This window comes from Alexandromys fortis, unplaced genomic scaffold (genome assembly GCF_014885135.2).
Source record: "Alexandromys fortis isolate MF-2015 unplaced genomic scaffold, M_Fortis_MF-2015_v1.1 scaffold_95, whole genome shotgun sequence".
Classification (NCBI taxonomy): Eukaryota; Metazoa; Chordata; class Mammalia; order Rodentia; family Cricetidae; genus Alexandromys; species Alexandromys fortis.
Window position 1 is genome coordinate 6799818 of NW_026067990.1, and position 13793 is coordinate 6813610.

At 43.8% G+C, this 13793-nt stretch overlaps 1 protein-coding gene across 1 annotated transcript in view; it reads right to left on the reverse strand.

The window, feature by feature from the left end:
* The window catches only part of Vgll1 (vestigial like family member 1), a 20672-nt gene that overhangs the window by 2872 nt on the left and 4007 nt on the right, over window positions 1–13793 (reverse strand). Inside the window, exons 2-4 of the mRNA XM_050159688.1 lie at window positions 13121–13362; window positions 2459–2881; window positions 698–748 (exon numbers count right to left, since the gene is read on the reverse strand). Coding sequence (XP_050015645.1) covers window positions 698–748; window positions 2459–2881; window positions 13121–13334 — 688 coding nt within the window. The 5' untranslated portion in view covers window positions 13335–13362. The remainder of the gene's footprint in view (window positions 1–697; window positions 749–2458; window positions 2882–13120; window positions 13363–13793) is intronic.

A 13793-nucleotide genomic window follows, 5' to 3' on the forward strand; every position in this document is an offset into this window, starting at 1 on the left:
GACAGGGCTTCTTTTTGTAGCTTAAGAGCCTGTCCTGGAACTTGCAGTGTAGACCAGGCTGGCCTCGAACTTGCAGAGATCCACCTGCCTCTGTGCCACCACCACCAAGCAGTGGTCACTAATTTTATAATAGTCTTATAAATGAAGCAACTAGGGCATAGGGAGGTTTGCAAACTGTGAGCAAGTTCCTGAGACTAGTACGTACCAAAGCTGAATTGGAACCTTGAACTTAGTTAGGTTGCATCAAAGCTCTCTTTCCTTTCTGTCCAAACTGTTCTCAGTTTGAAGCTTCTAATTTTGAATTTAGTGTAAAGCCCAGGTTCCTGCCCTTGGGCCTCAGACACACTTTCCCTGACCACAGATGTAGTCCTGGGGTGGCTGAAAGCCGAACCTCTCAAACAGCTAATCTTCACGGTTTCATTCTTCTTAGTCACCTTGACAGATTTGGGCTCAGATGAAAGAATTCAGCAGAGTTGCTTCTCTGGCAGAGTAAGAGCATGTTCAAGAAATTTAGCAAAATACAAAGTGCATATTTGGACTCTGACACTGAGACGAAACCAATAAAAACACTAATAGTGGAACCACGGCTCCCAGAAGCTGCCGGAAACTCTAGTTGCTATAGTACACACTCTTCACGTTTGTTTTTGGGGCACAGAGCTACACTGTGAAAGTCCAAACCCAATGAATGTTTACTTACTTTCATTGCCAAAACTGGGATGGGCAGATTCATGGCCATAGATTTTCTTATCTAGAAAAGAAGAAGACAGGAATGGAAATGAAATCTTGGGCTGGGAGCCTGTACCACCTCAGAGGTCACAGATTGCCTGTTCTTCACTTTATGGACACAAAACATGATTTCTCTTATCGGATGTTGAAAACAGAAGATTCTTCTGCTTGTGAAACATCCTTTAACAACTTCTTCCCATCTCCCAGGCAGAGCTAATGAAGGCTCTCTAACATAGTGAATTCTGGACGATCAGACACCAGTGAATGCAAGCAATGTCAACATTGATAGCGGAATGTTAAGTCTCCAGTTGAGGCTTAGATGCTAAACATTTCTGTGAATGTGTGAAGCAGTCTCGGCAAAAGATAATGCCTGCATCCTTCTTTGGCCCTGGTGTGCCTCGCTTCTAGTAGATGCTCACTAAAGGTTTGCTGAATCAGATTGGAACTTTCTAGAGCTGCTATGTTTGGGAAATGCTGATTTGAGCCATCTGCTTTCTAAGCAACTGTTGAAGCAGAGTTCTGCTGTGTGTATGCATAGATATACATATAAACACAGTTGTTCTCATTTTCCTTCTGAATCCAGTCAAAGATTTGTGGAAAAGAAGACAGAAATATACATTTTCAGAAGTTTCCTAAGCATGCAATTTGCATGGTTTCTTTTCTCTATATGTAGCTAATCAAACTTGGGAAAGAGTGGGGTCCTATTTTCATGGGAAATTTGTTTTTAACATGGGACATAGTGTCAGACTTGGCGGGCTATGCTGAATGGGCCCTTTGTGGACTGTATGCTCATTCACAGCAAGGAGAACATCCAGTGGTTTCCTTCGGGTGTGAAACCACAGATATGTATGGATAAGAAAGTTGTGGGAGAAAATAATTCACCCAGGCTACAGGATGCTAGAAGATGCAGCCTTGGCTTCATGAAAGAGTATGGTATATCTTATATCTATCAAGCACGTCACAAGAAAGGCCAATCTTCTGGCAGAGTGCATCGCTATTTTGGTGAAAGTATCATGCACGTAATTCTCCCCCATTCTTTTTCTTCCAAAAAAAAAAAAAGCGATGAAGGGACTCCTGTTTTATGGTGAGTCTTTTACATCTAGATTCAATTTGGTTTTTTTTTTTTGTACAGGGGGAGAAGAAATGTTCAGGGTGCAGAAACCCAAAGGAAAGTGAGTTGGAGCCCAGGGTGCAGGAGGGAGTCGCACGCAGCCAGATACTGTTGTATCTGCAGTCAGCTATGGGGCGGTCTCTCCAGCTGCTTTGAATTTTAATGTGTGGAGCAGATGGTTGGTGTAGATTGCCCTTGTTTTTGCCCAGGAGTCTGGCATCATTGCAAGTTGTCAACCTATTTGGAGAACAGAGTTGAGAGCCTGTAGGTACGTCAATAGAGCTCTGTTTTGCAAATAGATTATTCAGTGGAGTGGAGGTAAATACGAGACTCTATGATTTTAGGCATAAGCCCATCATTTTTTCCAGGACAAAGCCAAGGCAACAGACTGGGGAGATTATTTCAGGCCAAGCCTGCTGTCTGACTGTCTCCTTTAGCCCATAAGCTGTGTGTGTCAATGTGGCCTAGTGAAAACATATGCAAGTTTTAAGTAAAATCACGCCTCTTGGCGGCAGCCTCATCTATGTCCACAGTGGCGGTATTTGAGTCTTAGTCCCTTACGCCCTGCCAACTCACTGCCAACCACAATGACCTTGCAAGTATCTGTGAGCGTTTCCTTACAGTGATCTGAGTTGAGAGGCAGGTTCCTGTGCAGGCCCGAGCTTCCAGCTGTCTTGGCAGGGTTGCAGTTCTCCCTGGCGGCAGGTTCCAGAGGACAGTTTAGGTATCTATCCTGCTGGAGTAAATGTAGGAGGGACCCGCGTCTCCCGTCAGGGTAGACCACTGGAGCCGGAGGCCTGTTGGGGAACGCACGAAAGTAGGCAGGATCTACGAAGTCTGGCCTCACTAGAGAGGAAAAATGCCACATCTCTTGAGGATGTGCCGAGGGGGTCTTGGGAACAGACAGCAGATTCTGATCTAGAGCCTTAGGATCACATTTATCCAAGCTGCAGCTGCTGCTGGCGCCATTTGCAAGACATGCTTCTGGCTGTGGCTTTGTCCAGGAAGGCGTCAGATGCCACTGATTTGGGGGCGTGCTGCTATCTGGAAAAGATTCAGACATTATGTTAAGTATTTTCTCCAAATGTCCAAAACAGAAGAAATTTACTATACATAGTATACATCAATATATATAATTTATTTTTATTATTTTTATTGAGAGAGGTGTGTATAAGTGCAGGAGGGCAAACGATAACTTTCAGGAGTCAGTTCTTTCCTTCACCGATAGGCTCAAGGGATTGAGCTGAAGTCATCACACTGTCTTAGCAAGAGGTTTTACCCACTAAGCAATGTCTCTAGCCCCATAGTATATTTTTGACTTAAAGTAAGCAGAAAATGTTTTTTAAAAACCCACACTAACCACAGTGTCCATAAGTAGCTACTGCCACTTCTAGATTTGTTTATATTATTTTTCAGACTGGTTTTGCTTCATTAAAATATCATGAATATCATTGAACATGGTAGCACATGCTTATAATTTCATGCTCAGGAGATGGAGGCAGGAGGATTGGCTTGAGTTCAAGGCCAGCCTGGGCTATACAATGAATCTAAGAGCACTCTGGGCTACAGCAGATGCAGTCTCGAGAAACAAACAAAACAAACATCCTCCCACAGCAATGAATGGAGGCAAACACGAGCCTTTTTCAAGTTACTAAATTTAATGTCATCATTTCCTTCCACAAGATTTATGCACAAGGGGCTGGAGAGATGGCTCAGCGGTTAAGAGCATTGCCTGCTCTTCCAAAGGTCCTGAGTTCAATTCCCAGCAACCACATGGTGGCTCACAACCATCTGAAATGAGGTCTGGTGCACTCTTCTGGCCTTCAGGCATACACACAGAAAGAATATTGTATACATAATAAATAAATAATTTAAAAAAAAAGATTTATGCACAAGCTTAAGCCCAGAAAAATTAAGGTAAAAACATTAAACATTTGTTTCTCTCTCCCCTTTTTTTTTTTTGACTAAATCCAGAATGATTGCAGAAAGATACAACATGATTTAGAACAGGCTAAATTGGAAGGGCATCTCATTTCAGAGTGAGACACATAAGGCACACCAGTTTTGTTCTGTTCTGTTTCATTTAGTTTTTCATCAGGACCATTTTCTTTTGCTTATGGAAAAAGTTGGATTTTAGTTCTTTTTACTAAAGAAGTCTTTTTGTGGTATCAACTTATTTGAAAGATTACCTTATTGCTAATACAAACACTAGCTTTTAAATGGCTGTACACTGCTCTACCATAAGTCAGTGATATACTAAGAAAGGTTCCCTTTGTGCACAGCACAGTTAGTTGTTTCAATTTCTCAGTTATGTTACCAACATCTCAGTGAACATTGTACGTGCATCTTTGCACCCGCATGAACATTGGCTCCTTATGAAGTCTTCTGTAATGAAGCTCTTGTTCCGCTGCTGCTATTGGTTAGCTCTATTGTATATCTGGTACTTTAAATATGGCAGGTAGGAGGACTCCACAGAACTGTATAAAGAAATTAGTTCTTACCTATCTTGGTCTGTCACACAACCCTAGGAACTGAACCCAATCTTGAGCATGAAAATAAGAAACTGGGCCATGGTAGCTAAGCATAATGGGCTGGTAGGAAACAAAGCAAGAACAGTGAATGCTGGATAGGAAAGCAGTTGCTTGGTCCTCACTCTGCAACAGCAAAATGGTTGGAGTCAACAGATGACCCTACTTCCCCTTGTCAAGGCCATGTGGACTGATTAACAGGGATGGAATCTCTTTAGATTCCTATCCCAATTGCACCTGGGACAGTAGCCGACTCTGAGATCACAAACGTCTACCGTAGCCAAGACCATGAATGGAGGTTTTCCCATTCTTAGCATCCACTCAGGTGAGAGTGGGGAAGGAAGTTCTGCCAGGTGATGCTTATATCCTGGAGCCTCTCCTCTCTCTAAGATAAAGGAGGAGTGGGCAGGGAGGGGAGCGTGACAGGGAAGGCAAAAGCTAGCTTGTCTGAGACACTGCTTCCCTTTCTCTCCACGGGCACCTCTTTCAGCTCTGCTCAACATTTAGTTTGAATGGATTTTGTATAAAATGAAAAAACCATCTTAGAGGCCAGCGCAGTGCTGCTGGGGTATCCCTACCCACCATGGTAGCTTTGCCTGTTATATGGATGGCAAATCCCATATGACACAGGCATTCTGCTCAGCATCTCACACCCCTCCCATCGAGCCATGGTGCTAGTAGGCTCCTCTAATAAAACGAAAGACAGGAAAATACATTGCAACACAGTCTCAGGGGTTAATATTACTTTTGAAAGTTGGTATTTTCTAGCAACTAGATCTCGGGGCACCGTGTGCCCTGGAACAGAATGATTAAGCTGATTTCAAATAATCAGCGTCTATGCTTCATATTTAATGGGAGTACTGCATGTCCTAAGCACAAATTAGAAACAAAGCCCAGCCTCTGACAACAGGGCAGTTTCCGTCTGGACGGCTTTACAGATCTCATACATATGCCTCGGGTGCTCACTGAATGTCTGGGATGCGGAAAGCAGGGCCACAGAAGGTTTCCAAAGCTTCTCTTAACTGTTTCTGTTCTAGTTAAGGGGAGTTAGGCAGTACTGTTGTCCATTGTCCAAAGGCCCGTGTAGTCACTGGGGGTACCACAGTACAGTTTCCATGAAAGAATGTGGAAGTGCACACGGGATTTCAATCTTGAAGTCATAGCACCCCAATATTGAGTGGTCTGAGGGACCTACTTTTCTAGATCTGCTTTGGATGCTTGTGGCCCATTGAGTGGAGACCCTTCATTGGGTGGGCTACTCTTTCTCAGGGTTCTTGGGCAGCGATGCCTGTAGCAATGCCCATCTGCTCTGTGGGCATAGGGTGACACCTTAAACCTCCTCACTATTTAAGCTAAAGTGGTACCCACTCCTCCCTCCTCATAAGAACAGTCAGAGATACCACCATTCTCTCCCATGCACACTTTGGAAACCCCAGAATCTTTAAGAAGCCCTTTGTTGTACTATAAAGTTTGTACCCAAATCAGGGAATGATCCCACCTCCATGCTTGGATGGGAGCCCAGACCTTCTATTCTGGACTACTTTCTAGACATACCAACTCTAACATCATCCTCTTAGAAATAGGAGTCTCCAGGCTAGAGAGGATTCTGTTACTCTCTGTGGCACTAACCTGCTTGTTCCCTTCACAGCAGTGTTAAGTCATTTTATCAGTCACTCTCTCGTTCACTCACTAATGCTCTTTCCCATTACCCAGTATGAATGGAGTTAGCTCATTTCTCCTCTCCACCATCATATCCCTGGGAATTCTCACCATGCCTGGCACATAGCAGGTCCTGGCTACATATTCCAATGAATGCACACACATATATTCAAATACAAACATTAGAGCATATGAATACACATACCCCATTGCAAACACGTGTGTATGCTCACAAATGTGTGCATGCACACACACACACACACACACACTACTCATAAATCTTAATTGAACCTTTCTGTTTTAAGGTGAGCAGGTAACTTGTCACTTTGTAACATTATAAAAGCATATATATATATATACACATACATATACATATATGTGTGTATACACACATATATAGAAAGATGATGATGATGATGATGATAGATAGATAGATAGATAGATAGATAGATAGATAGATAGATAAACAGATATCAGATATACACAAACACACTCACAATCGCTACAATTAGTGAAACTCTTGGCTGAGTGTTACTCCGTTTGCCTTTACAAGATGCTGAGACTGGGTTTATTTAGCTAATAGTTTCGGAGGAAGATAGATTGTTCAAACACAAGCACTAGTGAAGAAAGCCTAGTGAATGACCTCATTAAAGAAGTGTGTACAAGACTGATTACAAGGGGAGATCGGAAGCCAGGTAACACCTCAGCGGTCAAGTTCACTCTTGCATAATAGCTCACTGTCTTGGTAATTGAGAACTAACACAGAGTCTCTTAGAGGAGCAACCCACCTCTTTTTATCTTTAGTTTTAAAACAATCTTATTTTACATGACGATGCCAGTTCCCTCCCCCCCCCAGTCCTCCCACTCCTCCAACTTCTTTCCACTCCACCCCTATCCATTCCTCAGAGGGTGAGGCCGCCCATAGGGAGTCAACAAAGTCTGACACATCACTTGAGGCAGGACCAAGCCCTCCCCCATGTATCTAAGCTAAGCAAGGTATCCCTCCAAAGGGAATGGGTTCCAAAAAGCCCATTCATGCACTAGGGATAAATACTGGTTCCCCTGCTAGTGGCCCCACAGACTGCCCATGCCACTCAACTGTCACCCACACGCAGAGGGCCTAATTTGGTCTTAGGCTGGTTCCTCAGTGTCAGTCCTGGGTCAGTGAGCTCCCACTAGCTCGAGTCAGCTGTTTCTGTGGGTATCCCCATCATGGTCTTGGCCCCTTTGCTCATAATATTGTTCCTCCCTCTCTATGACTGGACTCCAGGAGCTCGGCCCAGTGCTTAACTCTGGATCTCTGCATCTGCTTCCATCAGTTGATGGATGACGGTTCTATGATGACAATTAAGGTAGACGTCAATCTGATTACAGGGGAAGGACAGTTTAGGCACTCTCTCCACTATTGCTTAGATTCTTAGCTGGCGTCATCCTTGTGGTTTCCTGTGAGTTTCCCTAGTACCTGGTTTCTCACTAACCCCACAATGGCTCCCTCTTTCAAGATATCTCTTTCCTTGCTCTTGCTCTCCCTCTCTGGACTATATCTGGTTTGATCTACTCAATCCCTCATGCTCCCCTCCCCTTTTCCCCTCCCACTCCCCTACCCTCCACCCATCCCTTCCTCTTATGCTGCCAATTAAAAAGACCTCACAGCTTCTCACATCAGCACACTGAAACTTTATTGGGGACACAATGTGTAAGCAAACTATAGCCTTGGTCATTCCATCAACAACAGTTTATCTTAAGGATATAATCAAAAATAAAAGCAAAATTTTAGCTTCAAGGATGCTTAAAGTTACGTTAATAATATACTGGAAGATTACTAATAATCCAGAAGTTTAGGAAATGTGGTTTCTCTAAAGCATGATACTCTCAAGCTAGGAAACATTGTCATACAATATGTAACAATGGCACAAAGATGTGTCGTTCTGCTTATTGTCAAATAAAAATAAATTAATCTTTTTACATGCAAATTGGCTTTGTGTAAAAATTGAGGTGTGTGCATTTGTGGTTTCAAAATTTTCAAAATGAGTATACTATTTGCAGGTTAAAAACTTCTGTTTATTTGCTGGGCAGTGGTGATGCACACCTTTAATCCAAGCACTCGGGAAGCAGAGGCAGAAGCAGAGTTCAAAGCCAGCCTGGTCTACAGAGTGAGTTCGAGTACAGGCTCCAAAGCTACACACACACAAAAGAAAATCTTTTTTTTTTGAGACAGTTTAACTATTCTTTCAAGACTGACTCTGAATTGGTCTCAAACAATCCTCCTGCCTCAGTTTCCTGAGTATCTAGGACTACAGGCAAGCCTCACTGCATCCAGCTAAGCAATTTTTAAACAAAAAAAAAGACTTGACTTGTAAATAACCAAACTATGAGCCACAGCTGTGAAGATAAATATATAACTGGATGATGGCCTTCCTCCTGCTGATCTCATCTGCTCTCCATCTCCCTCCCCTCCCCTTCCTTTTCCTCCTCTTTCTTTTCTCCTCTTCCTCTGCCTTTAATACTAGTGCATTATAACCCCATGTGGCACTCTGTTTGAAACATACACACACACACGAACAAGCACAAGCACACACACCTTGGAGCAGGAAAGTCCAATTTTTGGCCTGCACAGTCTGTACATGTTGACTGTGCTCTTTGTCCATGTGGCTGGTGACACAAGTCCCTCCATATTTTATTCACTCAAGGGCAAGATTCATGCTCTTTGAACTAACTAATGACAAAATCACATGACAACTGAAGAATCACCTTAGAGATACAGTCCTATTCTGGAACACCAAGGAGTCCTTCTCAGTCCTATCTTCTCTTTCATAGTCTGTATTTGCTAGATACACAGGTTCCTTTCTCTGAGAGTTTGGATGCAGAATGTAGGTTTGTATCTTCAGGCTGAGTGGCCAACAGCACTACACAGGGAGTCCTGCCTTTGTGGTAAGATTCTGGAGGGGTGACTGGACTGTCCACCTCAGTTTCCTCACCAGAAATACAGGCACAGTAATCAATAGGGTTGGTGTGAAGATGCAGTAAGATAAGTCATATCCAGATTCCAGCAAAAAGCTTTCATATGATAGTCATGATATATATATGTATATATATATGTATATATATATACATAAACACATACACACATGTAAACAGAGGCCACTCATTCATTTCCCGACTTCTCACACCCAAATAATCACACAGAAGCTATATTAATTACAACATTGTTTGGCCAATGACTCAGGTGTATTTCAAGCTAGCTCTTGCACCTTGAATTAACAAATTTCTATTAATCTATAGATCAGCATGAGGCTGTGGCTTACTGGTAAGGATTCAGAGTATCTTTCCCCTTCGGCAGCTACATGGTGTCTGTCTGACTCTGCCTATTCTCTCTATTTATATCTCTTCCAGCCTGGCTATATTCTGCCCTGCTATAGGCCAAAGCAGCTTCTTTATTAACCAATTGTAATAAAATATATTCATAGCATACAGAGGAGAATCCCACATCATACACATATATACATATTCACATACGCATATATGTGTGTGTGTGTATATATATATGTGTGTGTGTATGTGTGTGTGTGTGCCCTCCCAGTTACTGCTACCACCCCTAAAGGTAAGAACCATAGATTTGATTTGCTAGTATTTTATTAGTATTATTATTTTAAGCGAACTCCCCCCACGTATCCTACACTGGCCTCACATGCGCAATCACCCTACTTTAGTCTCCCAAGTGCTGGGATTACAGGTATGTGCACTGCACTCGGCTAGCTTTGCTCATCTTTACATTGTCTAAGCTGTGGTCGATTTTGAGGGGTGGAGTAAACGCAGTTATTTCTTGTGGTATCTGGCTCCTCACAGAGGCTAGGGACACATGGGTCCTTTTTCTTACTGGAAAGGAAGGTACCATGCTGACAGCACTCAAGCCGGAAGCAGGACTATACCACACATAACTATTCTCCATGGATGAGAAGCATGGTGTTTCCTTCCCATCCCACTAATGGCGGCAGATAGGAAGCCTTTGAGGATGATTCCGGAGGACCTGAGCGGGCTCAAGTCAGCACCCCTAACCTTCTATTAGTAGCCTCTGAGCATGTTCCCAGGTCTACGAATGCACTTGGGACTAGGACTAGGAGGAAGGGGACAGGAAAAACCCGTTATTAAGACAAGACCCCTGAGCACCAGGACCATACCCTGCCTCAAGAAATAACAACTATTGAAGCTTTCCCAGATACTGACTGTGAAGTCCCCACCATCCTCTAAAAGAGGAGATACCTCTAAGGTCTCTTCAGCTATTTTCTTTCCCAAAGCACACCCATTGTATATTATAGACATATAATTAAAAGAAATAAATAACTCGAACTTAGTGGGAGAAGCCAGGAGACTTGGTAGCATTTCCATATAGGTCTCTGTGTTTGGACTTTGCATATCCGGCTTGACAGAGTGCCTTTAGAATGTGGGCAAATCTTCTATGGGTGCCTGTGAATGGGGGCCTGTTCTCTGCCTGGCTGCCTGGTGCCTGGGGTTGGCCCGAAGGGGTTAAGGGAATGCTAAGCAGCAGTCAGTAATGAAAGGCCACTTCATCAGTTCTCACCATGTCTGAGGCAGCCTGTGTGCCATATAACACCAGCAATGAGAACCTTCACCAGCCCAGTCTTCTTTCATGGGGCCCTTCCTTGAGGCAACCAAGCTTAGGAGAAACCCGACTCCAGCTATGATAAGAGAGAGCTGGAGGGAGACAGTCTTCTCTTCAGTTGTTCAGTCAGCTAATAAAATATTTGCCTAGTCCCGAACCAAATGTAAGGGGTCTGTGAAACTGTCAAGAGGAAAATGCAATATCCATGAAGCTAAGTGAAGAAGACAGCCCTCATCTCTTTTTGGCCCAAGGAAGCTGGTTTACTAAGAAACAAGGCCATGCCCAAGGTCTACAGGTAGGCAGCAGCTTCATATATGGTGAGGTCATAAGTCCCAGAAAACACTAGAACAGTCACCCAGCCAAGCACCGTACAATGTAAAAGCTCATAGGAGGGGCTTGATGCTCTCTGATCCTAATGCTTTGAATGTAGGCCATTGTAGCCATAATAATCATTCAAAACAACCCCCATAAACACAGCGCTTGCTGCTTGTCACTTGGTATCCATTACCTCACTGACATCTTGAAAGCATCCTTTTGTACTTTGATAATGGTCCATTTTAGCATCACGGAAGCAGGTACAGGCAGATAAAGTGACATGCCCTGTGACCACACTCAGAGGGAGTAGTAGATCTAAGGCTCCGTGTCACAAAGTAGCCCTTCTCTGCGGTGACCTTGTCTGTGGACTCAATGTGATTTGTTTTCTCTGAAGCTCACATTGGATCTTAACCTGTCTTGTAAGGTATTAAGAGGTACCAAGTGTAGTTAGTCTGTTGTGATTACAGGGGGCGGGTCCCTGTGATTACAGGGAGATGATTAGGGATTCAATCATTCAATCATGTCATCAGAATCAGTACTGTATGAATGATTAAACTACAGGTGGCTTTGTGACAAGAAGGAGAGAAGCCAGTAATATACATATTGTCCTAGGCTCTTGCTGTGTGACACATGGCATCACACTGTCTTGTGTCACCAATAGCGGAAATGGGCCCTTGACCTTGGATCAGAACTCTATGCCCAAACAAGTATTTTTCTTTTCCTTTTTTGAGACAAGGGCTCATGTACCTGGGCTGGCTTTGAACTCCCTATATAGCAGAGTATGACTTTGAACTCCTGGTCTTCCTGTCTCCATTTTCCACATGCTAAGATTGTAAGGATGTGCTACCACATGTGGGTTTTTTTGTGGTGCTGAAGCTCAAACCCAGGGCTCCAGGCATGCTAGAAAAGTACTCTACCAACTGAGCCCCACCCCCAGCCCAAATCCCTTTTCTTCATAGCATGCCCATTCTGTGTCATTATGTTGTGCTCCAAATCACAGTTCCAGTCACCCAAGCAGTGTTTACTGGGTGGCTTCCATGAATCGGGCATCGTGAGAAGTAGTTGGAAAACAGCACTCACCGGATTGAGTATCCTCTACCATATCTCTGCCACATCGTTCTGACCCACAAGATTCTCTGAGAAAATCAAATAGCTTACCTAGAAAATTAACTTCTAGGAAAGAAGCAGATTCTGCAAAGGTCAGCACATCAGATACACGCTGACGCCTTGTGTACTCCAGAAGGAAAAAGGCAGGGTGACAGAGTCTGCAAACAGATGGCCTTGCTTACGGTCAGGGGCTTCACGTGTCTGCTTTGCATAAACCGCCCGGCTTAGAGGCCATCCGTCCGCCTATGAAACAAGGCATCCGCAGCACGCGGGCCTGGTCAGCGAAACAGTGAGCTCCTAACATCAGCAAGGCCTCAGCCTGCATGAACATGTTGAGAAGACAAGAGGAACCACATTGCCTCACCCCATCAGGCAGAGGAGCCACAATGTCTAGAGTCCCTTGCAGGAGTCCAGGATCATTACTTTAAAACCAAAAGATCATGAAACTGATATTCCACATACAGGAAAAAAAAAATGCATCATCCGGGTCCAGATTGTTTTTGTCCAAATGCAATTATAAATTGCAATTTAAAGGGACCCATGAAGGCAAAAGTGCCTAAGGTCTATGAAAGGCATAGCACGACCCCTGATCCATGGCTTCCCCCAAACAAGCAATTTAATTACACACTGTGACTTGGCTCTCTTGAGCAATAGGCACCCCTGACAGGTGGGAGAGAGATGTGGCAAGACTCCTCACAGGGCCTCCCTTGCTTGCTAGATCATCCACTATTGGCTGGCAGGACTCTGGGTTGCCCTTTATCTTATCGTGGATCCTTTGGTGTTCTTGCCCTCAGGCCGACAGTAGTAATAACAGCCCTGAAAGCTGGCTGGAGTGGAGCGGACAGTGGCAGAGCTCTCAACACTGTGCAGACTAGGAAATCAGCACTAATACAATCATAAAAACAGTGATGTAGGTGAGCTCATTTGACTAAGCATGGTCCATTTTACCCTAAAGGTCTCCATGATGTTTCTTAGCCACACAGAAAGCCGAGATCACGGAGTACCTCAAAGAGCTGGTCTTTTGGTGAAAGCCTCCTCCCTCCTAACACTCACCATTCTTGAGGACCACATTTTCACCGTGCCTGGAGGAACTCCATCCCTGTGGCCTCTTGAGCTTGCTCAGAGCTCTGGAGAAGTGCTCGTCCACCACGCTGCTGATATCCCCTTGGAAGTAGGTGAGAAGGACGCACTGGGCATTCCACTGGGTCTTCACTGGTTTTTGCCTTCTTTTGGGCATCTGGACACGAGTCTTCTTGGTTTCTTCCATGGTGAAGAGAAGATAACACAGCAGATAACTATGAACCAAATGAAAAATGTCACTGGCCCTATTTTTACTGAGTGGCTCAGCTGAAGTTTGGGTGAATGGCATTCTTTTATTTCTTTTGTAAATTAACACGTGTAAGTTTCAGAAAAACATTTTCATATGGCTACATAATGTACTTTGACTATGTTGCCCCATTCTTAAGGATATACAGTTTGCTCCTACAAGTGCAGGTCCTCATTGGACCCTACAAGGAAGCACAGGGTCCTTGAAAAACAACAAGCCCATCCTTCAATGGAAGAATGGATGAAGAAAGTGTGGAATATATACACATTAGAATACTACTCAGCGGTAAAAAACAATGACTTCTCGAATTTTGCATGCAAATGGATGGAAATAGAAAATACTATCCTGAGTGAGGTAACCCAGACACAAAAAGATGAACATGGGATGTACTCACTCATA